General features: G+C 43.0%; 1 protein-coding gene across 3 annotated transcripts in view; it reads left to right on the top strand.

Annotated features, from left to right (window-relative positions):
- The window catches only part of ACVR1 (activin A receptor type 1), a 73,757-nt gene that overhangs the window by 15,599 nt on the left and 31,254 nt on the right, over positions 1 to 26,904 (top strand). For all 3 annotated transcript variants that reach the window (XM_075829307.1, XM_075829308.1, XM_075829305.1), the window contains exon 2: positions 24,471 to 24,546. In XM_075829307.1, coding sequence (XP_075685422.1) covers positions 24,480 to 24,546 — 67 coding nt within the window. In that variant the 5' untranslated portion in view covers positions 24,471 to 24,479. The remainder of the gene's footprint in view (positions 1 to 24,470; positions 24,547 to 26,904) is intronic.

Genomic DNA, 26,904 nt, shown 5'->3' with positions numbered 1-26,904 from the left:
AAACTGTAGCCTCCCTGAAGATAAGGGTAGAGTCTGACAGACTGACTGCTTTTCTTAGCGAGGAGATAAAGATTGTTATTGACACTCCGTATAACAATGCAGTGTACATTAGATATGTTCTAGTTTGTCAGACAAAAAACGCTGAATGGCGGGGAAAGGAACAGATGTTTCCCTTGCCAGCACTGCGAATTGTATTCGCGTCCAAACGACGTGTATATATTGGAGTCCAGGGCCTTACTCAAAGCAATTTTCTTGCTGTGTTTTGCCCTTTTGTCACATTTTTGCAGCAAATCGCAGCAATGTGGTTTGGACCCTGGTCGGCTGCCCTAAGCGAACCTATGGGGAGCCGCCACTGACGCGTAGTTCCGCTCATTGCTGTTTTAAGCAGTTTAGGCCGAAGTGTCTCAAAGGCCCCATGCACACGACCGTAAAAATTGGCCCTAATTGCGGACCGCAATTACAGACCCATTCCCTTCTATTGTCCACGGACACCTTACCCTTTATTTACGGGAAGGTATCCAAGCCGTAGAAGTGTACCGCAAAAGATAGGACATGTTCTATCTTATGCTTTTTACGGGCTGTGCTGCCATACTTTGCACACGGCCCTGTGCACGGAGCCTTAGGCCCTGTCCACGCAGCGTTTTTGCAGTCAGAAAAAGATTGCTTCAGAATTCATTCCAGAATTTTGAGGAAGATTTTGAACTGCCTTCGGTTTTTTTTTTTAAATTTTTTTTTTTTTTTTTGGCCCGCGCCTATTGAATCTAATGCAAGGACCGCAAGCGAAAAACGCTCCAATGAGCGCAACAGTGTTTTTTTTTTTTTTGTTTTTTTTTTCTCCCTTGAGTGAATAGACCACCTACAGCCAGGACGCGATGTCTATTCACAATCCCAACACTTCGGTCACGTTTGTGTGGGACTTACAGCACATCGAGAGCAGGCTGTGCTGTCATTTACAGCGTGATCTCGCGAGATCATGCTTGCTGTCATTAAGTCCCAAACAAACGTTACCGAAGTGTCGGGATTGTGAATAGACATCGCGTCCTGGCTGGAAGCGATGTCTATTCACTCTCAAGACACTTCAGTAACGTTAATGTGTGAGTATGTGACTGCACATAATGATCTAGGAAGATCACTATGTGCTGAGTACATGAATGGAGAGAAGTGTATGACGCTGATTGGTCAGCGTCATACACTCCTCTTTACAACACCCACTTGGTCAAAAGCTAAACGCCCAGTTGTCTATTAAAGTCCTTAGCATAAATCTAAAATAGGTCATAACTTGGTCAAAATTTATAGTTTTTCTAAATAAAAACCACTTTTATCTACATTACAGTGCCAATCACATTATGTACAATATAGGGCACTTATCATCTGGTGACAGAGCCTCTTTAAATAAATTAGGGGTCCAGTTTGGGGGTCTTTATTGCTTCTGATGTCTGAATTAATGTTGGGGTCTGATGCCTCCCAAGCCCTCATCCTACATTTCCTACTTAAAGAGACTCTGTCACCACATTATAAGTGCCCTGTCTCCTACATAAGGAGATGGGCGCTGTAATGTAGGTGACAGTAATGCTTTTTATTTAAAAAAACGATCTTTTTTCACAAAGTTAGGAGCGATTTAAAGAGGCTCTGTCACCAGATTTTGCAACCCCTATCTGCTATTGCAGCAGATCGGCGCTGCAATGTAGATTACAGTAACGTTTTTATTTTAAAAAAACGAGCATTTTTGGCCAAGTTATGACCATTTTTGTATTTATGCAAATGAGGCTTGCAAAAGTACAACTGGGCGTGTATTATGTGCGTACATCGGGGCGTTTTTACTACTTTTACTAGCTGGGCGTTGTGTATAGAAGTATCATCCACTTCTCTTCAGAACGCCCAGCTTCTGGCAGTGCAGACACAGCCGTGTTCTCCAGAGATCATGCTGTGACGTCACTCACAGCTCCTGCATCGTGTCAGACGAGCGAGGACACATCGGCACCAGAGGCTACAGATGATTCTGCAGCAGCATTGGCGTTTGCAGGTAAATCGATGTAGCTACTTACCTGCAAACGCTGATGCTGCTGGAGAATCAACTGTAGCCTCTGGTGCCGATGTGGCCGACACGATGCAGGACCTGTGAGTGACGTCACAGATCTGCACTGCCAGAAGCTGGGCGTTGTGAAGAGAAGTGGATGATACTTCTCATCAGAACGCCCAGCTAGTAAAAGTAGTAAACACGCCCCGATGTACGCACATAATACACGCCCAGTTGTACTTTTGCAAGCCTCATTTGCATAAATACAAAAATGGCCATAACTTGGCCAAAAATGCTCGTTTTTTTAAAAATAAAAACGTTACTGTAATCTAAATTGCAGCGCCTATCTGCTGCAATAGCAGATAGGGGTTGCAAAATCTGGTGACAGAGCCTCTTTAAGTTTATGCTAATGAGCTTTCTTAATGCCCAAGTGGGCGTACTTTTACTTTCGACCAAGTGGGCGTTGTACAGAGGAGTGCATGACGCTGACCAATCGGCATCATGCACTCCTCCATTCATTTACACTGCACTAGCGATATAGATATATCACTATGTGCAGCCTCATACACAAGCCCTAACATTACTAGTGTCCTGATAATGAATACACATGAAATCCAGCCTGGACGTCATGTGTACTCAGAATCCTGACACTTCTAACTCCTTTTTTTTTTTTTTTTTTTGTGAGATTCCGGCAAGTGAAACCAAATCTCGTTTAGCTCCGAGATCTCGCGAGATTTCGTATCCGTTGCTGGAATCTCACAAAAAAGAGTCAGAAGTGTCAGGATTCTGAGTACACATGACGTCCAGGCTGGATTTCATGTGTATTCATTATCAGGACACTGTAGTAATATTAGGGCTTGTGTATGAGGCTGCACATAGTGATATAACTATATCGCTAGTGCAGTGTAAATGAATGGAGAGGAGTGCATGATGCCGATTGGTCAGCGTCATGCACTCCTCTGTACAACACCCACTTGGTCGAAAGTAAAAGTACGCCCACTTGGGCATTAAGAAAGCTCATTAGCATAAACTTAAATCGCTCCTAACGTTGTGAAAAAAAAAATCGTTTTTTTAAATAAAAAGCACTGCTGTCACCTACATTACAGCGCCCATCTCTTATGTAGGAGACAGGGCACGTATAATGTGGTGACAGAGTCTCTTTAAGGGGTGTGCGTCGAACCATTGTCCCAGCATTCTCCTATCATTTATCAGGTCTTGCTGGGAATTGATTTTTACCGAGACTCGGCTGGCAAGTATGCCCATACCCTTTCACATGGATCTGCTAAATACTCGGGGGTGGGGGGTGCCCATCAGAAAGTTTGCTATGGTGCCCAGAAGTTTGTATTATTCCCCAGTTATGTAGTGTCCCCAAAAACGCTACTTGCGATACAATATGGTGTAAATGTATGAGCCTCTTTAAGTTGTCATTATGTCTTTACAGTTGTGGGTTTTCTCCCACTCCCCAATCTATGATCACAACAACATAGGTATGTAAATTCAGCTTTTAAGGGTGTGTTCACCTCGGCGTTCGATTCCGTCAGACCTTTCCGTCGAAGGAACCCATCAACGGAAAGGCAAACGGAAAACATAGCTTCCCTTTACATTACCATTTATGGTAATTCTTCCGTTGCTAATGGTTTCCGTTTGTCTCCAGTCCGTAAGGCTTCTGTTTTTTTTTGGGTAGAAACGATAGTGCAGAACTGGGAAAATGATACATGTGGCACTTTTTGGCTAAGGCCACTTTCACGCGACACTATTTTGCATCAGTATTTGTAAACCAGAAATAGGAGTAGGTCCAAAATAGGTGCAAATCTTTCCATTATACTCTTTAACTGTTTAGATTCCACTCCTGGTTTTGACTTACAAATCCAAAATACTGACAAATCGTGGTGTGTGTGAATTAGACCTCATGGAGTGTTTTTACTGCCTGCATTATTTTTTTTTACCTACCTGGTGTTTTTCAAATTGGTAATTAGGTGGTTTATAGATCTTGTGATCCAAAGATTCCTCTTTGCAACACATGACACATTCTGAGAATGTGAACGCCATAAAGAAACGAAACACACGTTCACGTTTTTGTATTTTAAAGAATAAGTAACAAAAGAAAAAAGCTATGGAGCTCTATAGTAGAAAGGCCACAAAATTCTTTAAAAAAAACCTGTAAAGGCTAGTTCAGTTTTCTGGCGCTGGTTTTGACATGGAAACCATGCCAAAAAAAAAGTCTGAAATTGCCTTTTTCATTTTTTTTTTATTTTTTTTTTTTTATTTTTTTTGCCAAAACGAGATTTGGATCCAGGAGAGCAGACCTATAGAGCCTTACTAAATATATTTCTTCTGTTTAGGTTCTGTTCCTGGTTTTGGTTTTAAAAAAACCATGCAAAATCTGCACTGTGGGAACCCAGTCTAAAGCCAGCCTTGCTGCAATTTTGAAAAAATGTCACACTCCCAAAAAACACACAACTAAAGCAAAAAATTTGTGTGTTTTTATTTCTTTTATTTTTTTTATGTTTGTCTATGAAACTTTTACTGATTTAGGTACTAAAAAAAGAGAACTCGGCTCCTTGGAGTGGTCAAACTGGTTTCTAAAGTCCACAGTATTTTGTCCTTCGCTACAATAATTTGTTATGGTTTTCTTCCAAGAAACACGTACGGTAGAAATACTGAATAGTAGTTGAAAAGTGGGACGTGACTGTTTTTAGAATCGTTTAACGTTTGCCCTCGATCATCGGTTTATATCTAAATCTTTAATACATTTTGAGCCTCTATTGTGGCCTAGAGATGGATTTCTTTATCTGCTGGTTGCTGTTGGAGACCGTTAACAACTTGTTGACAGACACCCCTAACGGCTAAGCTCATAAAATACATCCTATAGAATTACTCTGCTCAGGATGAGAATGGCCTTTAAGACTAGAACTCAGAATTGGTACAAAATAAGAAAGATGATAAAGTCATTTCTAAATTTAGTAAATTTTCATTCAGATATGATTCTCGAAAGCGAAATTATGTTTATTGGGCGGCCTGAACACTGTTTGGTCCGCAACATGAACTGATGTTTTTGCATTGGTGCCTGCAATAGCCAAGACTGTAAGGGTATGTTCACATGGCCTATTTTCGGACATTTTTCGGGCCGTAAACGCCCGAAAAACCGGAAGCAGAACATCTGCTCATTGATTGCAATGAGAAAAACGGCGTTCTGTTCCGACGGGCCGTTTGTTTACGTGGCCGTTTTGAAAAACGGCCGCGAAAAGACGTGCAGGTCACTTCTTGGGATGTTTTTGGAGCCGTATTTCATAGACTCTATTGAAAACCGCTCCAAAAACGCGAGTGGCTTAAAAAAACGTCTGAAAATACAGAGCTGTTTTCAAGGGAAAAGAGCTCCTGATTTTCAGACGTTTTTAGTCTAGCATGTGAACATACCCTTATCCTATAGCTATCCCAGAATAGTGTAGTGTGGACAAGGGAGAACCTGTGGGATCACACAGATGCATCTTTCTCAAGCAATGACAGTCTGTCCTCCTTTGGAGCAACAATGGGGCTAATTCTGTGTAACCCTAGAATCCGTTTAAAAAAGAGGCAGCAAATCAGATCTTTGCCTTCCAATGTTTGCTTTTGGGAGCAGAAGCTTCAAGTTATGAGTCTGATGTCACCTTTAGTAAAGTCTGTAAAATGCCCCCCAATTACTATTCCACTTTTACAGTACTGGTCTCAAATCAGTCAGAGACCTTTTGGGCCCAAGGCTGGGGGTAAACCACAGCCTCAGCTCCCCCGGTAATAATTACTCTTTGATAACCGGTAATTTACTAACTAATAGCACTATTTCTATTTGTACTAAGTGATTTCAATGCCCTTTTACACAGGCCGATCGGACGAATGAGTTCACTTTCGAACGCTTGCTCCCGATCATTCCTCTGTGTAGACATTCTAAGCAGACAAACGGGCAAATGCTAATTTGTCTGCTGCTCGCATCTTTTATGTGGGACGGAGTATCCTCTGTTTGCTGCACATCTTCCTTTGCAAACAGATATGTCCGGCTAACCATAATGAAACTGCATGTGTCCGAAATATTGTTCGGTCACATACAGTATCCATGATGGCTCCCTGTAAAGTGAGCTAAACAAGCGTCGGTTGACGTGCTATATCGTTGAGCGGCACTCCTTACGGGCAGGAAATCTGCCTGTGTAAATGGACCTTTAGACCTCATGCACAAGACAAAGCCTTGGCATATGGAGTCCCTACAGAGCTGTGTGGAGCATACCCCCTTCTAGTGGAGGATACCACTTTAATACAGCAAATGTTGAAAATTGGCACCATTTTTTTTTTTTTTTTTTCCTCCCCCCTCATTGATTGTGGGAAAAAAAACTCCTTGTGCCCTTATGGGCTGTATGGGTCCTGCGCATGGGCCCTTAAATTTGGTGAATCCTGGCTGGCGCAATGGTAACAAACAAATAAACAGTTTATTTGCGGCTACGTTTAAATCTGCTCCGCTCAGAATAATATTTGTTGCCATATTAAGATTTATTTTTCTGTCTTGAATTATTAAATGTAGTGACCGAACAAGTTCCTATTTTGAAGTCCATCACAGCTGTCCCCAGGAATTGGAAAGTTAATCAGAGTATATAAACCACAGAGGGTAAAAAAGCTATCTATGTCTCAAACGTTTGTGTTGCTACAAATATCCCCAATTTTAGACTCGCAGAGTTGCATTGGCTTCTGGTGCTGGGTGCCTCAGCCTCTTGTATCAATGTTTTTTGGCCCGATTTTATTTAAATGAGCAGCTGTGCATTTGTTTCTTCGCCAAGGCGTGATTACTTTTTGATTCTGCTTCAACAAAACACACAAGAAAAACATGTTTTAAGCTGAGTAATAGTTCTTTCCAATTGAATGGATTCAAGATATCAGGGGAGAGAGGCACACACGGAGCCTGATAGAATTCTGCTTTCTATAGTACTAGAAAACCATGTAAGTGTCGGGGTTCAGCTAGGGCTGGGCGACTTTGCCCAAAAAAAACAATCTAGATATTTTATTTTTTTTTCGACACTTTGGACGATTTTCGATTTGAATCTCCATTTTTTTTTTTTTTTTTTTTCTGTATGCACGAACAGCCAACCTCTGCCCCTCAGCCGGTCTCCGACATTGCAGACGAGAGCCGTGTAAATTGCAGCAGGGCCAGGCAGATAGCGCTGAGCGGGCGCTCTGGGGCGAGATTACATTATAGGGTCTGAAGTCCGAGCAGGACCCTGTGCTGTATCGGCCCCACCATGGGGTTTTAAATGACATTAAGGCTCGATTCACAGGGTCGTAATTAACGATCCGTGTGTACGTGTGAACGGGACTCCTAGCATCAGTTATTTAGGCTGCAGTCACACGACACTGAAAAAAGATGGCCATTAAAAACTGATCAATTGTCCGTCTTTCATGTCCATTTTGCATCAGTCTCCAAATTCTCATCCATTTCCAGTCCATCTGTCCTTTTTCATGGCCTTCAAAAAAATAAATAAAAAAAAATAAATAAAAAAATATTTCAAGTGCCGCAATGTTTCTGTATAGTGCCACAGCGCCAACGTATAGTGCCGCAGTGCCCTTGTAGATCGCAACCCCCCCCCACTTCCTTGTAGATCGCGCCACTGTAGCTGCCACTAGGAGCTGAATCTCTGGCCAAAGCCCTGATGGACTGGTCTGAATGACGAGAAGTTTGAGATTTAATTTCTTTTATGTGAATTTTTTTAGTATTTTTTTTTTTTTGTAACGTCCCCCGCACTTGTCCACGGATGTCGATATATTCCCATGAAAGATTTAAAATATTTGTACAGAATAAAGTTTGGAGGCCCAACACGGTTTATTGCCACGGTGTAACAGTTAAGCCCCGTATTGTGATGGTAACACTATGTCTGAGGAGACATTCATAGTTCTTGCTGTCTCCCGGTCTATGACTGCAACGAGCAAGCTGAAAATCTCCATTCTATAAATAGACCGCGACATCTTCTAATTTAGACCTGACCATAACTCTTGTGTTGTCGTTGGTGTGTCTGCAGATTGTGAAACAGGACAACACATATCTAGTCGCTAGGAAATAGTTTCATGACAACTCAGGTGCTATGCATGACTAGACACATTGATCCAAGCTCATTTCAAAGGGAAGGAGGAATAGACGAGCGATACTAGATATAGGCAGGCTTGATATGAGCGGTTCTTCGACAGGCTCTTGTTAATCGCATTTAAGTTTAGAGGTAATTGGCTGCCACTTGTAAACCTACTATCTGTAAACTGTAGTAGTCGAATGTTTATAGGAACTGTCACCAAGAGAAGAGTTCTGCTGGTAGGTTAATTGTAGGTCTTGTATTGAGCATGAACTAATATGAATATAGAAGTACTATATATATAGTTTTATTATACACTGTAGTCACAGAGGGCCCACCAGTCTAAATCCCCACTGGCTTAACAAGAGTAGAGCATGTTTATCCAGATCACCATGGCCCCAAGCCCAGATATTTACACTAGTCCTGTTCTTCCCAAATTATATAATAGTTCGGATCCAGCTGACTATAGAGTACTACCAAGCAATTGTATGTTTTGCTTGAAAAATTTTTGGGGTGGAGAAATATTGTTCCTGTTTTTATAAACAAAGGTCCTGGTAAAATCCCTCGACAAAAGAAAAAAAAAATACTCAAAAAAAGGTAGCTGTCTTCAACCAAGTAAAGTTGAGTATAATGAATATTAATAACCTATTTGTATATTTTTAGGATAAAACCCTCTGTCCTCCCTGGTTCTAATTATAACCAGAATTACGCAAATTTGTCTTAATTTCTCTTCCGTTGATTTTAAAGATGCCTGTTTGTGTCAGGGGGGAAGTTAAAATATTGATTCAGAAGCCAGATCCAAGTTAAGTATTTGGTCAGGAAAGCAGACCATGTGTTTGACTAAAGTTTAATACTATTATTTGTCCACAAAGTGGATTCATGGGGAAAAGAAACATTTTTGTGATGACTCCTCCATATCAGGACACCAAAAATGTCAAGACCTTCCATTCCCGATCCTTGCAGCTACGAAAACAATGCGGTGTAAATCTTTACTGTTCCTTTTTTGCAATCTTGTTTCACCTCCACACTTTGTGACTACCACTGGAACTTTATTTATTTTTTATAAAAGCATCAAACTCCTCCTGATCTAGGCAGATGAACAGCCCATGAGAACTTGTCCCGTGACTTTACAGATCTTGCTAGGACAGACTAAAAATTGTCTTGGAGCCTAATAATAAATTACCTTTGCTGTAAGTTTAAGAGATGACTACCTCCTCCTCTGCCTTTTGGAGAAAGCACTTTAATAAATGGAAAGAAAGTGTAAGAAATCAGTTGCCCAGTTCCGTTAAGATTTGTTATCAAAATATAATGTTTTTGCACAAATTGTTTATAAATAGTCAAATATTGCCATTCTGTGACATTTTTTGGTAAGTTTTGCGTTGTGATCTTGGTGAATCTACAATAGATTTCACCCCATAGACTTGTGCAGAGAGTGGCATATTCTATTGGTAAACAAAACCTTGTAATCCTCCCTAATTGTGAGCCCCATTGGGGAAAGGGACGTGATGGTGACTCTGTTTACCGCTTTGTAATATGTTGCTTAATGCAGTTGCAGTGTGGCTCAGATGTTGTGTTTTATGGTACACATGGGACTAAAATTTTACAGAGTAGTCGCCACTTCCATTTTCTACACAGCAGTGACTCAGGATAGTAATCACGTTCTCCCAGTCTGGATTGGAAATCTACACAGGATTAATGAATATATACCAGTTTTAGTCCAAAATGTAAATCAAAACCAAGATGAGGAACATTTAGAGTACGTTAATCTGCCTTGGGCTTCATTCAGTGAATTTAACATCCACGTTCTGGGCAGAAGTGCCGACCCGATTGAGGAGCATCATAGGATTTTATGAGAGTTTGGGCCATTAGACTAGCGGTGAGGCTGGAACTTGCGTTTTGAATGAGGCTTTAAAGGGGATTTCCGCTTTGGATAATTCCTACTTGTTAGATGGGTCCCTTGACAATAAGCCAATCACAAAGTGTCCCCCCTGCTGGGACCCCCTCCCCCACAGTGATTGGCTGTAATCTGTTGGGGCACTTGGCAGTAAGGGTCCTCTTACACAGGCCGACGTGGCCATGTAAACAAGGGCCGATCAATGACCGCTCGTTGATTGATGCTCCTTTCACAAGGAGCTATGTTTGGGGACAAATTCAATTTTCCTGTTTTGTTTTTTTTCTGATGTGGGGTGCAGAGGGGATATGTTGTCTCCCTATTGGAGTATCTTTTTAACAATGAGTTTAACAGGACTGCAGAGTTTTCCGAATACATTTTTTTTTTTTCTTATATGAAATTTTCGGAGCTAAGCCTCCTACTTGTTGCAGAAATATTTTTAGCTAGTTCTGTACCTTTTCAGATTGTGGCAGCGTTTTTCTTTTTCTCTTTTTTTTTTTTCTTTTTTTTCTCTTTTTTTCTCCTTCTCTTTTCTCCTTTTTCTTTCTTTTCTTTTTCTCTTTCTTTCTTTCTTTCTTTCTTTCTTTTTATTTTTCTTTCATGTGACGCTTGGGCGGCATTGACGCCACGTCCTAGACATGTTTTGAATGGTCCTCTGTTTGTATTTACCGTACATACAAAAAAAGACAATAGGTTGACATGTAATCCCTCTGCAGATGTACAGCCGTGGGATTGAGCTGTGATTCATTCATTTGGAGGGTGTAGTTGTGTTAGCTAGAACCGCAGATGTGGAGTTAAACCACAAAAATGTCTAATCCTTCCAGGTGAGAAAACTAAAGTGCTTCTGCTGCGCCCCCCCCCTCCCCGTATGCTTTCCCTCTTGTGGTGCCAGATACTTGCTAACTTTAAACAGCGGTGTTTTTGTGACCGCTATCTAGCAGCAGGCGATGTGTAATCTCCAGGAGAAAGACGTCACTTGGAAACTTTAGTGAAGAATAGACAGCGGCCTGCAAGAGGTGCTTATCAGTCAATAGGCCTGACGTCAAAGATCATTTCAATGGAAAATTACAAGGGGCTAACTTTTGCTTGGCCTCATTTTTGGAACTGTGCCCCATGTTGCTCTTAACTAGTGAGCCAATATATACAAGCTGTCGCGGAGGCCGGCATGTCTGAGAGGATACGATGGGGCTTGTGGTTCCGGAATAGTCTATGGTTAGAATAAAAGTGCTTTCTTCCAGAAATAGTGCCACACCTGTCCACAGTTTGTGTATGGTATTGCAGCAAAGCCACATTCACTTCAATAAAACTGAGCGGGTGAAAGACACTGCAAAAAAACGCCCAAACGAGTGCCACAGGTTTTTTTTCTGCCTCCCATTGACTTCAATGGGAGGTCAGAGAGATGCAAGAAAGGACAAGCCACTTTTTTTCTCCGACAGAGGCTAAAGACTACCGTGGAAAATAAACTGCCCTACCTCCCTTTGAAGTCAATGGGTGGGGGCGATTTCGGCAGTTTTTGGCGTTCCTACCGACGCAGGTTAATGTGTGTCAAGTAACTGTGTGAACAGGGCTTAGCGAGGCCTATGTTGTCCACATCTGTCCTACAACCTGTCCATTCCTGAACGGTTGTAATTTTTACAATGGTTATCTTTGTTGTTTTGTGTCTGGAAAATAAATGTAAGGAATTCGGAACATGCTTTGAACGTTCCAGTCACTTATGTAACCAAAGGTTTGTCTCTACATTTTATTACCTGAAGACACAGGAAATTACACCAAAACTTTAAGTTGTTAGATGAAAAGACACTACGGTCATCTGAAATATTTACACGCACATTTTCATTCCTGGGCAGAATGTCCGGCATTTACAAGTCTGACTCCTGCCCTGGAAGAGGCGCTCATTTCAGTGCAGCAGTTCACGAGCAACTCTGATAATGCGTTAAGTATCGGGCGCAGAGAAAACTTATGCAATCCAAGGGTTTTTAATTATTTTTAGATTAATATAATTTTGGCGATGACGCAGATTTATGTGCAAGTTTCTGGAAATTGTGCATGGATGTCTGTAGACCATGAATGTTTTAGGGGGGGGGGGCAGTATGTGCAACCAAGTGCATGTGTTTTTTATATACGTCTACAATTTTTTTTAATTTTTCCTTAAGCTGGCCATATGAATTACATATTAGATGGAACACCCACAGATTTTGGTGGGATTGCTAACCGTGTGGCCCTGGTGCCTTTGGTGGGGGCCAAGAGGTTCCTCTGCTACATAAGGAACCAACAGACATGAAACATAACATGGGCCGTGTCTTATAGATTTTGCATGTGGGTGGGGCCTAGGAGCTTCAAGTTACTCCTCTGGTCCTCTCCACTATTTTCTGACTGCAGATGTCGGACAAAAGAGGGATTGAACTTGTTGGGTTTCAACGGGTAGAGAAGCATGAGGTCTGTTACTTCAAGCTCTCAAAAAAACCCAAACTTGTTTTTTCCTTTTCTAGATTGCAATTTGAAAATACACTCAAGGGGCTGTAGCTCCTATAAAACTGCACTAGTGTTGCTCTTTATGAACCCAACCTATTAAGAATTGAAAAAAAATGAAATAATAATTGCAGAGCCTAATGCATTTCTAAATGGGAATGTGTGTGCTTGTGTGCGTTAGCGTTGGTGCAATTTTAAGTCAAGCAATGATGGTGTTGTCTTCTCTCGCCAGGGTCAAGCCGAGATTGTTTTTAGCTTCCCGAGAAATTAACTGTAAGGCTGGGTTCCGACAGTGCAGGTTTTTCTTGCATGGTGTTTTGGCTTGTGTTTTTTTTTTTTAAGCCAAAACCAGGAATTGAACCTAAACAGAAGAACTATGTAATGTAAGGCCTCATGCACACATCCGTCGGCCGTTGTATGGCTGCTAATGACGGTTCTGTGAAACACGGCCCGCACACTGATTGCAGTCTGTTGTTTCACGGACCAATTTAATTAATGAAAAGGCAGAGACTGTTCCATCAAAACGGGCAGCGGTAGGACCTGTCCAATTTTTTTTTTTTTTTTAATTCTTTATTTTCGTGGCCAACAGCCACATTTTCACATGATAACCGAGAAAGAAGAAACAAATTCAGCAAGTACATAAGGGCAGGAGTAACAAATATACAGATATGTAGATGGATGGCATTGAACAGTGCTTTGTGAACCAATGCAATAGTAGGACATTATCGTTCAAAGCCATATTGACTGATTAACACTCCCCGATATGTGAAGGGAAAGAAGACAGCAGTAAAAGATAGAGAAAAGAAGGATGGAGGGAGGGGGAAGGACGTCCCTTCCCACCGAGGAGATCCCCTGCATCTCCAGAGAGAGGCCACCACGGGCTACTGACCAGTGTCCATCCCTCCAAGAAGGTCTTTGTAGGAGTCCAAGTCCTGGAAACCAATCCACGGGGACCACGTGAGGCAGAACCTAGCGTGGGAGTCATGAATGCAAGAGGTCAGGTCCTCCATGTGCATGATGTTGTTAACCCGTGAAACCCAAAGGGACAAAGTGGGAGGGGAGGAACTTTTCCATCGTAGCGGAATGCAATGTCGAGCGGCCATCACTAAAAAGTGAAGCAAGTAGCGTTTGTACCTATTTGCTGGAATGTCGCAGTGATGAAGGAGGAAGAAGGCCGCATCCATGTCAAGACTGGTATCTGTTACCTCACAGATCACCCTCTTAACCCCTTCCCAGAATTCTGCGAGAAGCGGACAGGACCAGAAGGTATGGAGGAGGGTACCATTATCCAAACCGCAACTCCAACAAAGGGGAGATACTGTCGGGAAAATACGGTGTAGGCGGACCGGGGTCCTATACCACCGGGAGAGCAATTTAAAACTGGCTTCCTAATAGCGCGAGCTAATCGATGTTTTATGAGCTAAAGTGAGGATGAGAGAGCGTTGGCTCGCGGTAAAGGAGATGCCTAGATCCAACTCCCATTTAGCAACATAGTCGGGTGGGGGAAGGTCCGGTCTGTCCAATTTTTGACCAACGGCTGCACAGTTCTGTTAAAACAGAAGTGTGTATAGCCCCATTGAAATTAATGTGTCAGGGTGCTATCCGTTAAAAAAAACGTATCGCACCCTGACGAGAAAAAAACCTGAAGTGGGCATGAGGCTTAAGGTTCACGCTGAGTTTTTTTGGACGCGGAAACCGCATCAGAAAACGCGCCAAAAAAGTCAGAAAATGCCGCCCATTGATTTCAGAGAGCAAGCGTATTTCGCTGTGTTTTTGCCCATGGCGCTCAATAGGCATGAGCGAAAAATGCGGCAAACGGCGTGCCTGCAAAAAACTCAGTGTGAACAGGGCCTAAGGCTTTATATGTCTGCTCTCCTAGATTTAATTCTGGTTTTGGGTAAAAAAACACATGCAAAATCTACACTGGGGGGAACTCAACCTTGGGCCTGAGTCACACGAACGTGTCCATTTAGCGTCTGCAAAAAAAACGTACACGTTTTGTCATGCGTTGCAGTTCTGTATGGCATCCGTGTGCGTGAATCACAGACCGCACACTGATGTGTCAGCGCGCTGTCCGTGATTTTCACGCACCCATTGACTTCAATGGGTGCGTGATGCGCAAATAAACGCACAAGAATAAGACCTGCAGTGAGTTTCACGCAACAGAAACACGCTGCGTGAAAAAAACACCATGTCTGAATGGCCCCACCTGGTATTAATAGATTTAGACAATTCTCGCTATTCTGACTTGTCTACTGTTGTGATAGTCTAGCACCTGTCCCTCATAGACCTGCCTGCACGTGTCCTGCAGCTGTTAAAAGAATGACGGCATGCCGGGGCTTTTTAAGTTGGTGTCGCAAGAAACGTAAATTATAAGTTAAAATGATGTTAGATGGCCGCTATGCTTTGCTGGACTGCTTGCAATCTTTAGGGTTCCTATAGAATTCTATGGACACATACTATATCTGTGTGCCCCCGATGTTATATGAAGCGACCAATTTTTTTGTAACTTTTTTTTTTTTTTTCTTCTCGCACATTTTGTGAGAACCTACAAAATAAAAATGTAGCGTGCCCCATTGCATGGTGTAATGAGGAGGTATTCTTCTAGAGGAGAATCTGATGCCTCATGGAGTGCCTGCGGGTGCATAATACTGATCTCCCGGGACTTCACAGCCCGAATATTCAGGATTTTTTTTTTTTGGGATACATTCGCAATAATCTACCTTCCATATATCAATATAGAATGAGTTTCCCAGAACATGAGATTTTTTTTTCCTGAAGACTCCAGGATATACGTCAAACATATAATCAAATTTTAAGATGGCAATCCACCTCTGACGCTGTAAATTCATCCCATAGCACAAGGCAATGACTGCAAAAACACTGCAAAGGGATAATTTTTGTTAATTCTGACTAATCAAAAACCTCATCAGAAATGCTTCTCTGAACTGTCAGGATTGTACTAAGCTGATAAGTGGGATGTCCGTTATCGCAGTAGACAGCGGCGTTTTGTGGACTACGGTTATTTGCACACTAAAATGATTAAGGTTTATTTTTACCTCTTGAATTACAGCAGAGGCTTGGGGGAAAATGGAGTCCGTCTGCGACGGCAGACATCACTTAGAGCTTTCTTGGCAGGGATTCAGTGATCTGAGCCGTTTGGTATACGCCTAGAACCGCAGAGCTGGAGGGAGAAATAGCTTTGTATGTTCTTGTTTTCTTTCTTGCAATACAGGATGAAGGTATAAACGTTGAGCTTACGTTTACTAAATTATTTTTTTTTTAATTTTTTTTACTCGTTTTTGTTTTTTTCTGTTTTTTTGTTTTTTTTAGGTGGGGGTGACTGATTAATGCCGGTATTTCCTGCACGTAAATAAAAAGATTTAGAGCAGGTCTTGTGATTCTCTGGAGTTTAAGTCAATATAAGGTTATGTATGTATGTATGTATGTGTATCCCCTTTGTGATTCTTTTATCTACATACATAATTTATTATAGGCAAAAATACCAGTGTCTGGATTCTACCCAGACTACTTATCTCCAGGACAGTTTGGCCAGATGACAGCGCTGCTATACATGATGATTAATCCTAACAAATAAAGTTGATCTGTTTCTTGCACACACCGGAGGCAGCCATTTTATTGTCTCAAGCAATATTTGGCTTCTCTACTTAACAGGTTTAAATGAACTCCTTAAAGGAATACTAAGGGCAGGGTCACCCAGGGTGGTTTTGGTGCAGGAGGCTACAGCATTGGTAGAAATGCCAAAGAGTGATAGGGCACGGCAAGTTCATTGGACATGCTCTTCGGCCAACCGCTATGTCTCCCAACATTTTATTAGATTGTGAGAAAAGCAGCTGCAAGACAGCTCTGAACACATGATCAGGGGAACAAATTATCAGAAATGTGGAATTCAAGAATACCCACCCAATACTACTTTTCTCCCTGACCACAAACATGAGTGAATGAGTCACGAACCCATTGGCCGACTTCACCGTCACCGGATTGTGACTTGTGCCCTGGGCCTCCACTAAATGGGTTACTAGGGTTTCCATCCCCCGTTCCAGTTGTCTAGGTTCCAGAGGTGAAATGGGAGCCCCGCCGAAGTTTTTTCTTAGGTGCCACCACTACCCTTAATCCGACAGAATCCCTCTGAAATAGTTTGGCCAACATTAATCTAATCTAGATGGTCAGTGGCAGAGCCATGTTCAGGGGGCTGTAGGGCCACATACAGTCCCCTGCAGCTTTATACTACAGAGCCACTTGGACTCCATGTGCCACTGTACCATGCTCTGTTGGGTGCCTTATGTAGGAGGTATTCTCCCCTAGAAGCAATGTTTCTAGAGAAGAATAGCTACGTAATACAGCATGCAATGGAGCATGGACCTTTTGTATGTCTTCCTATGAAAGCTGACACATGTATGGAGGTACAGAAGGGCAATATGCGCCAATACGGCAGTCCTGTTACGACTCCGTACAAAACCGAGGTAGAATATGTTTGGTCAAATAGTGCCATTGGCTTGTATAGACCTTTTATCTGCTGCAAAATCCAACATTCATCCACATGACTTCTTGAAATAGTGAGCAGTAGGGGGTGAAGGGTGTTCTTCCTTTTTTATATATATATATTCATAAAGAAGGGATATGGTAAGAGTCCAGTATTTGGGAACCAGAGGATATTCTGTGCTATAAGGTAGTTTTATATTGTATGGAAAAGATTGGGAATGTAGATTCTGGACTATAGGAGTGTAACTACTTGGAAAGAATAATGGTTTTTTTTCTACACCAATTGTTCTTAGAGTCCTTCTTTAAACCTAATTCTCTCATATAATATCGCACACGCTTACACAACTTAATTTCCTTATCTCCATTAATGTATATTTGTTTTGATTGATGTTAAACTACCTTTAGCTTTGAATCTATGTCATTATTAACACATTACTACATCTACAGGCCCTAACGCATCTCTCGGTGGTTGTATGTACCCTGTATTTGCAGAGATGCCGTGAGTTGAAACCATTTCATAACATTCAGACGGCATTTGTTTGACTAATAACCTCAATGGATGATGGTCTCAGAATGGAGTAGTAGTTTGGTCGACGTCTCTCTGGTCTTTTGTTGGGGTCAATAGGGAAAGCTGTGAAAATTTTTTTAATCTATTCATAGCGACCTTGATAAAATTTGATTTATTATGTTCACCAGAAAAGCAGATGCAGCCTTGTACTTCACAATTTTCCAATACATAATAGCTAATAATTTGATTCTGGGATTCAGTCATTCTTTACAAATTAAGTGTTTGATTCTGGATTGGAGCTGCCCATCCTTACAAAAGTTCTGTATTTTTTTGGGTGGGATCAGACAACCGTTTTAACGTATATTGGCTGTTCCGACTGACCGTACAACCATGTTGGGTATTTTTCCAATAAATCCTTTGATCTTTATAGCCATTTGCTGTGCCATGAATACGATATCTTGTTCGCTGTTATCAGTCGTTTTCCGGCTAGAGGGGATTCTTTCTGTATTCGAGTTTTGTTTCTTAATGGGATTACTGAAGGTTTTTCCCAAAAAAAATCCTTGACACGGTGATCACCCCATTGGTCTCTGGTTTCTGCAGATTTGAGGACCTCTAGAAACCTTTTCTTACATATGTATGAATTTTTATTTTAATGTGGTATCATACAAATCTTCACTATCACTGAATGTCACGCTTTACATTTTAGGAAAGCAGCCTATCCAAAATTCCAAAGCTCCACCATGCCTTCAAGAAATTCAAACGTACGGAGTACCTACATGTAGTATTTATGAGCCAATGACCTTTGAACTAGGGGCGGATAGTACACTTGGGAAGGATAATTGTTTCCTCCCGGAATCACAGCGTAGTTCTAGGAAGGAGCACATCTGTATGTTGTCAGTGGCTTCTTTATGTTGGTTAAAGCATCACTCTGCCCAAAACCTATAAAGTGCTTGCAGGGAAATACTGTGGTCACTGGTGGTTCTCTTTACCTAAAGTCGGCCATGCACCTTAGATCTAACCCCCCCCCCCCCCGTGGCAGAAGTTGAGGGAAAGGAGGTAATCCAACATACTTGACCCTTTGTACCCTTGGGGATAACCTGCTGCCAGAGGGGCTTACCCCCCTCTACCCATTGAAATAAACCTATTCGGGTGAAATGTCTGTCAGCCGAATGAACAAGCTATTTTATGTGTATTCGCAGCTTAAAGAAACTTTTTTTTTTTTTTCGCCCTGTTTGTAATGGGCATTGGGTACATAGTTGAGTTAAAAATTCTACTAAACTCTGTTCCCAATTTATTAGCCTCCGTTTTGGTCCTTGACTTGCACCACGTGACCTCACCGATTCTCTAAATCATACAAGCTCTTCTATGTGGACCGAATGTCCATCTCTCTATGCAATCCTATAACAGCCTTGATCGGAGTCTCCTAGGCTTACATAGAGATACAGACATCCAGTCCACACATAAGAGCCTGTTTGATGGAGAGGGTCAGTACAGTCACATGGAGCAACAGAAGAACCAGAATGGAGGCTGATAAATTGGGAACAAAGTGATCGGTAGGATTTTTAGTGGAACGATTATGGACCCGATGCTCATTATAAACGGGCTACAGATAAAAAAAATTTGGCGGTAGCGCTTCTTCAAACCCGCAGAGCTGCTATTTTATTAGGGCAAGAAAGTCTCCTTTTGACCAGTGTTTGGAAAGTTTCTTTAGCTATCGTTATGGCTGTCTGTGACAGAGCAATGTTGAGAACCCCCCCCCCCAAAAACCGTTCCCCATATGCACATTTCCTCCTTTACATTAGGCACTAGCATCTTTGCTTTCAATGTACGAGAACTCCAGGATGGTATTTCTCAGTATTTATGAAAGCCAAGACATGTTGGACGGTTTTGTAACTGGAGAAGCCTGCAGGACAGTGCGAGAGAGAGAGATCCTTTATATTATGCAGACGAGGGATGTTATGTTTTGTCTATGGAGCATACTTTAGTGCCATGAGATTAAGTACAGCCTGAGCCTTTGTCATCTTCACTGGAAGTGTGGTCTGTCTGTGAGTGTTTGCGTCTGCTGCACAAAAAAAGGGCCCCTTTGTAACGTGTGCCAAGCTTCCTTCAAAGGGAAACCACAAACAAACGGTTCATTTATTCAGTGTCTCTGACCAGGTTAGCCGATTCCTGAATGAGAAGGGCAGGATATGAGCACGACGGGAACATTGGGGAAATAATATTTTTGTGTTTTGCTTAACACATTTTTACTGCCTTTCCCATGACGCCCAGCATGCACTTCTTCTGGATCTGGAGGAGAGGCCTTTGCCTTGACCTCATTATGTAATTAATTTGCTTGTTTGCTAAAGTGCACTTTAAGGGTGCCCGTACACGATGGTAGTGTGCTGCGCTGTAAAACTGCGTACCATGGAAGTTGCGGTTTTTGGCCGCCTGGCATGTACAGGTGAAGCATATGGTTTCGGTGTGTTTCACCTGTACAAGCTCCATGCCCAAAAATGTGTTAAGTATACGGGCAGCATCGAAATAAAAGCTGAATTGTAATTTGTTATGGCCAATATGAGTTCCTTAAGTGCCTTGTTGCCCGAGGCATAGCAGCCAATCAGAGTGCACCTTTCACTTTCACATTGGAGTTTGTAAAATAAGAGCTGGTGCCAAAGCCGCCATGATATGCTATATGGACTAGGGTATTGGGACACATGTCTTAATCACTGAATTCAGGTGTCTCACTCAGCCCCATTGCCACAGGTGTATAAAATCCAGCACTAGCCATTCAGTAGTCTTTACAAACGTGTGAAAGATCGAGTCATTCTAAAGAGCGAACTAAATTCCAGCGTGGTCCTGTAATAGGATGTCACAGTTGCAACAAGTCCACCATGAAATGTCTTCCCTCCTAGTTATTCTATGATCAACTGTGAGTGATATTATTGCAAAGTGGAAGCATTTAGGAACCACAGCAACTCCGCCACAAAGTGGGGACCATGTACAATTACAGAGCTGGGTTGCCGAGTGCTGAGGCGCATAGTGCATAAAAGCCACCAACGCTCTGCTGACTCAATAACTGCAGAGTATAAGCCTCATCTTGCATTAACATAATCCAAAACTGTGCCGGAACTTCATGGCATGTGTTTCTATGGCCAAGCAGCTGCATGCAAGCATTACAGCACCATGCCAAGCATCCAATGGAGTGGTGTAAAGCACGCCGCCACTGGACTGAATCACGCTTCCCTCTCTGGCAGTCTGATGGACGAGTCTGGGTTTGGTGAATGCCAGGAGAATGTTACCTGCCTGACTACGTTGTGCCAACTGTAAAGTTTGGAGGAGGGATAATGCTATGGGGTTGTTTTTCAGGGGTGGCCTAGGCCCCTTAGTTTCATTGAAGGGAAACCTAAAGTAACCGCACTTTTGCAAAACTTTTGTTGTCATAGAAACACATCAAACGTTTGGATCGGTGCCGGTCAAGTTGCTGAAACCCCCACCATCGCTGATACGAAAGGGCAGAAGTGATCAGCTGAGTATTCTGTCCCTTCGGCCCTGGTCAGCGCCCCTCGTTATGCTAACGACGCACTCGAATAGAATGTCTGATCCAGTCTAAAGGCTGACAGAGTGCCGACCAGAGCCAAAGGTGCAGAGCGCTCAGCTGAGCACTTTTTCACCTTCGTTTTCGAATCACTGGGAGTCTCGGCACCCCGAACCTCACTGATCAAAACTTTTGATTTGTCACTGTGACATATCCAGTTTGCGAAAAAGCAGTTACTCTTTAATACTTCAACATACCAAGACATTTTCGACAATTGTAGCTTCCAAATTTGTGGGAACCGTTTGAAGAGGGCTCCCTTCCAGCATGACTGTACCCCAGTGCATAAGGTCCATAAAGACATGGTTGGGCCAGTTTGGTGTGGAAGAACTTGTCTGGCCCGCACAGAGCTCTGACCTCAACCCCATCCAACACCTTTGGGATGAACCACAACTGAGATTGCGGGCCCAGCGCCTCTCTTCCAACATCGGTGTCTGACCTCGCAAATGCTCTTCTCGATGAATGGGCAAAAAATCAGACACACTCAAATCTTGTAGAAAGGCTTCCCAGAAGCGTGGGGAACTGTCTTAGCTGCAATAGAGGGACCAACTCCATATTAATGCCTATGGATTTAGAATGAGATGTCCTAAACTGTCCATATAGTGTAATTTTTTTAATGTATTTTTTAACATACCAGCACTGTAGGTTTCTATTACAAATACATCCTCTATTTGTTTTCCTTTTTGCATATTCTAAATAAATCTTTCTCTATATATTATATCATGGGATGAGCTGGCATCTGTAAGTTGCTGCTTTCCTGAATATTATCGGTTTCTTCACAACTTCTTGTGACGTTGCGGTCTTTTGGCACTGCTTTTTTGTGGTTGTGTTGTGCTATTGCTGAGCACCTGGTGTTTTATTGAGCTCTTACTCAGATGAGTTTTCAGAAGTCGGTTTGTGTAGGAGCGTTACTTAGCAATGTCCTCTTTATTGGAGGCTCTATAGGGGAAGGATGTTGGCGCTTTGCTTGTCTTGTGTTTTTCAATGAGATAGGCAATCGTGGAGGAGACGGGTGGTATTGGGAAAATGATACCAGGGGAGGGAGATTTCTGGAAACGGTACACACTGTTTTGTGTGTAGAGTAGGGGGAAACTAAACTGTAGGCAGCAGAGCTTGCAGTCAGACACAAATAAAAAAAAAAGGGTGATTGAATTGGTCATGTACTATGCCTGGCAGGGACGGCCTTGGGATAGATAGCAATTTTCTTTCGGTGCCCTACGCCCATCAAACAAAAAAATGCCCCATAAAGTATAATGCCTCCTTTACTGCCCCCACACAGTGTAATGCCCCTTATTTCCCTTCTCCACGGTATAAGATCCCCTTTAGGGTCCCCACACAGTATGGTGCTCCCTTTGTGCCACCCCACACAGTATACAGCCCCCTAATGCCCCCCACTGTGCCACATTATTATTTTTACATTATTAGGCCTCATGCACACGAACGTAAAAAACGCCCGTAATTACGGGCCCGTAGACTTCTATTGGCCACTGGTACCTTCCCGTTTGCTTATGGGAAGGTGCCCGGGCCGTCGCAAAATATGTAACGTCCTATTTCAGGCCGTAGTTACCGCACGGGCAGACCCATAGAAGTCTATGGGGCACCCGTAATTACGGGTGGCTACGTGTGTGCACCCGTAACTACGGGAGCGTTGCTAGGCGACGTCGGGATAGTCACTGTCCAGGGTGCTGAAAGAGTTAACTGATCGGCAGTAACTCTCTCATCACCCGGGACAGTGACTACCGCTGGAGTTAATAGTATTATAAGTTAACTTACCCCGAACTCCCTGCTTCTTCCTCCAGTTTGACCTCCCGGGATGACGTCCATGTGACCGCTGCAGCTTTTGATTGGCTGGCTGCAGCGGTCACGTGGACTGCCGCATCATCCAGGGAGGTCGGACTGGATGTCAAAAGAGGGATGCGTCACCAAGACAACTGCCGGGGTACATATGAACTTTTACTTTTCAATCGCTGCGGAAACTCTGCCCGAAAGGGCTGCCCCTACTCTCCATCCAGCACTGATGGAGAGAAGGGGCTGCCGATTTAGTCCAGAGAAAATGGGTCTGTAAATACGGGTGGAATACTGGTGACAACAGACCCGTATTTACGTACGGGTCCGTAAATACTGGGGTAATACAGGTCGAATACGTGTGACAAAGGACCCTTATTTACGGGAGGAAAAAAATAAGTTTGTGTGCATGGGGCCTTAATGTTTGGAATTGCTGTGTATAAATAATGGCTGCCTGGAGGTTGGGGAACTGAGCGTTGTTTGATTTTTCTCACCACTCGTGGCATCCGGGCGCTCCAGAGTCCTTCTATGCTCTGGAGCTGCACTGTGACACACAAGTTGCATTGTTACGTGACACGTCATGCCCGTAACGGTGCATCGTTTGTGCAAGAGCAGAGAAGGAGCACTCGGAAAGGCAGCTGCAGTGTTGCCTGGGTGGTCCAGAAAGACGGGGAGGGGGAGTCAGTGCAGCGCCCTCTTCCACTTGCTGGAGTGATGTGCCCTGTGAAATGGCACAGGTCGAACACACCAAAGGTCGGCCCTGATGCCTAGGAGATGACCATAAGAGTATAGAACAAAGGAAAGATGGAAGAACGTGTCTGTCTCCATGTTCACGAGTTACACAGATGGTCGATTGATTTTAGTTGGCACCATGTAATTCTTTATTTCCCCTGTGGTGGCACTGGTTCTGCAGTTTACAGTTAAACGCTGGAGGTCCAAGATGGATAACCCCTTTTAATTCACACCCAAAATCTTTTTTTAGGGGATTTATCCTTGGTGCGGCATATGCCCTTTTTTTTTTTTTTACTAAGCAAACTGTTTCTATTACTTGGCGTATGCTGTAAAGTAGGTGGTTTTGAACGTTTGAAGCTTTCCTGATCCGCACATGAGATCTTTATGCTCTTCTCCACTACGATTTAGAGTTTTTAAGCTTTTGCATGAATGCTTGTTCAGTTTTCAAGAATCTTGGCTTACATTCTGTAATGTGAAGGACTGGGCCCCTGCTTTTCCCAGTTGATGCTTCGGTTACAATAACATTATACAGCATATGGGGTGTAATATATCCTAGGAGAGTGGGAAGGGTAAAGTTTATTTTGACATTGTGTAATTCCTCATTTTTCGAAGAATTGATCTAAAAACTATTGTAACAATCGGGTATAGAATCTATAAAAAAAAATATGTAACGTGATGCCAACGAGTTTTAAAAGACTTGAAATATTCATGAGAAACCAAGATCTGTTTTTTGATTTTTGCAATAATTTTGTTTTAAAGAGAAGTCGCTTCGCTTTTGTAAGTCTGGAAGCTTCAGCTTCATTATGTCCAACATTTCTACGCATGAATATAAGGTTTTGTATTTTTTTTGTTTTGCAGCTGTAAAGTCTTTCACAGCGTTTCTTACATATATTCATTTCTTTTATTTTTTCTAGAGCTGTACAATGGTGGATGGTGGTATAATTATTCCCATACTTATAATGGTGGCCTTTTCGTCTCCTAGCATGGAAGGTGAGTATAACAACTGGTATTCTTACAAAGAGCTTTGCTGTCGGTAAAAGTATTCTGCTCTGCTTAATTATTTCGGCTTAATGACTGTAATTAGGGGCACGGCTGGCCGCGGACAGCCGGACGGTTTTACTGGCCATGCTCCCATTTATAAAGTATAGGAGTACAGTCCGTAAAAGAAAAAAGACATGTCCTATTTATTCGGCAGGTTTCTAAGATACGGACACCCTCTCGTAGACATAGGGGAAGGTGCCCGTCGGCCATAGAAATTAATGGGCCCGTAATTATGGACGAATTTTACGGTCGCACGCATGGGGTCTTAATACATATTTATATTTGTTGACGTTCTGTTTTTCGGATACAGAGCTCCAATTTCCCTGCAGATACAGAGGTTAATTCTGACCCCCTGTAGCCACCAATAGGGGGGCGTTTGCATACTGTTTATACATTTAACTCCATAATAAAACAGCATGCCATACGCTCCCTCTAGTGGTGGCTACTGGCACCAAGTCTAAGCAATGGATTAGGATTTGACCCCCTATAAAGATTGGCACAGGATGTTGGATCCAAAAGGACATGGTGTTAAAGAGGGGACAGTTACTCACTCACTCACTCACTCACTCACTCACTCACTCACTCACTCACTCACTCACTCACTCACTCACTCACTCACTCACTCACTCACTCACTGATCTGGCCAGTAGTGGACACAGACAGCATGGGGCCCCTGTGCAAGAACAGTATATACCCTTGTTTTCCAATATCTTATCATAGATCCCCTCCTTATGTCTCCCTAACAATCCATCAGTAGTTGTTAGTCATAAAATGTATTACCTCAGGCATTTACATGCACTCTAATAGACAGAAGGAGGCTGCTTTAAGGTGACAGTGGGCCCCTGTGCAGCTGCACATGTTGCACCAATGGTATGTCTCTCCCTGGAACTGGGGTTGAATCTGTGTTTGTCTAGCCATGTTCATTGCGCTGGTAATTTTCAGCATTAGGGTATGCTCACACTTGGCGCATTTTTTGTTTATGAAAAAAATCTTTAGTTACCCCCTGGACATTGCCATTGCGGCGCGTCCCTTTTGGTTTCTGTGCATCCCTGCCTCCTGGGGTGATGTTTCATGCCATTGGCCTGCTGCAGACTACCCGAGGCTGTAGCAGTCATGTGGGCTGCAGCGCCATCACATGAGGTCGGGGTGCGCAGAGAACAGTGGGACACGTCACTATGGCAACGTCCAGGGGGTAAGTATAGGCTTTTTCCAACTCTGTCCGCAGCAGAGATTCCGGCCAAAAATCTGCACTACAGTTTGGTGCGGTTTTTTGGCCGGAATTCCCTGCGGGTTCTAGGTCGCATGTGCTGCATACTTTAACACCGTAAATCTGCCCAGTGTGGACATACCCTTAGGGTGCAGTCACATATGGCAGACTCTGTTGCAGAAATTTTTGCAATTGAAAATTCATTCCATTCATCTGAATAGAACTCACAGAAATCCATACACCTGCTGCAGAAACAACCCCATGCAGATGAATTTCTGCAACCGTCTACCACATGTGACTGTACCCTTAAGGTGAACTGTCCTAAAAGGAACCTACACCTAATAATGAAGTGTTCCAACCTGTGCCGATTCAGGAACTCCCGCTTCCTCCTGGGGTAAAAAAGGCCTAGATCCAGAGGTGTGGGTTTTCTTACCAGTGCTATATACAGCACCAGATTTTTACCTTCGGAACCTGTAAGCATGAAATGCTTGGTAGCTTAGGACCCTCATCAATGAGTTATTTGGTTCTATGGCAGTGTGAAGGGATGCCCTATGCCGGCTCTGGTTATCAGGGTCCACCCTGCCGACGCTGTTTTATGTGTGACCCTTTGCTGGCACTCTTGTTTTGTGGGGGCACTCTGCTGGTGCTGTTTATCATTGGATGCCTTTTGTTCGCATGGTTTATGGGTCGGAGCCCTCTGCTGACACTGATAATGGAGGCACAATAGCTGTCGTTATGAGGATGTGGTTTGTAATTGTGAGCAGGGTTTATGCAGACAAATCACCTGACATTAAAACAGAAATGGAGCCTCCGCTCTGCAAATATGCACTGCCGACCTGCGTGCCGCCACGTCTTACATTCTGTCCGCTTCCTAATCCGTTTTTGTCAAGCAACGTTTTAATCATTCATACGTCATTCATTTTGTCCAGAAACTAGTCTGAACATCTAAAGACTTTGCACACCCTCGTTATACGACCGCGTTTTGCCAACCCCTAATACACGTCTGCAGCTCATAAAAACGCACATCTGAAAGCGTTTGTCTTTTAAGAACTCCCTCCCAGACAGTTGATGACTGGTAAGCGCTGGGCCTCTTCTTGGTG

Source organism: Rhinoderma darwinii, chromosome 6, assembly GCF_050947455.1.
Source record: "Rhinoderma darwinii isolate aRhiDar2 chromosome 6, aRhiDar2.hap1, whole genome shotgun sequence".
Lineage (NCBI taxonomy): Eukaryota > Metazoa > Chordata > Amphibia > Anura > Rhinodermatidae > Rhinoderma > Rhinoderma darwinii.
The sequence above is the reverse complement of the archived record's forward strand: the minus strand, read 5'-3'. Positions and strand labels throughout refer to the sequence as shown.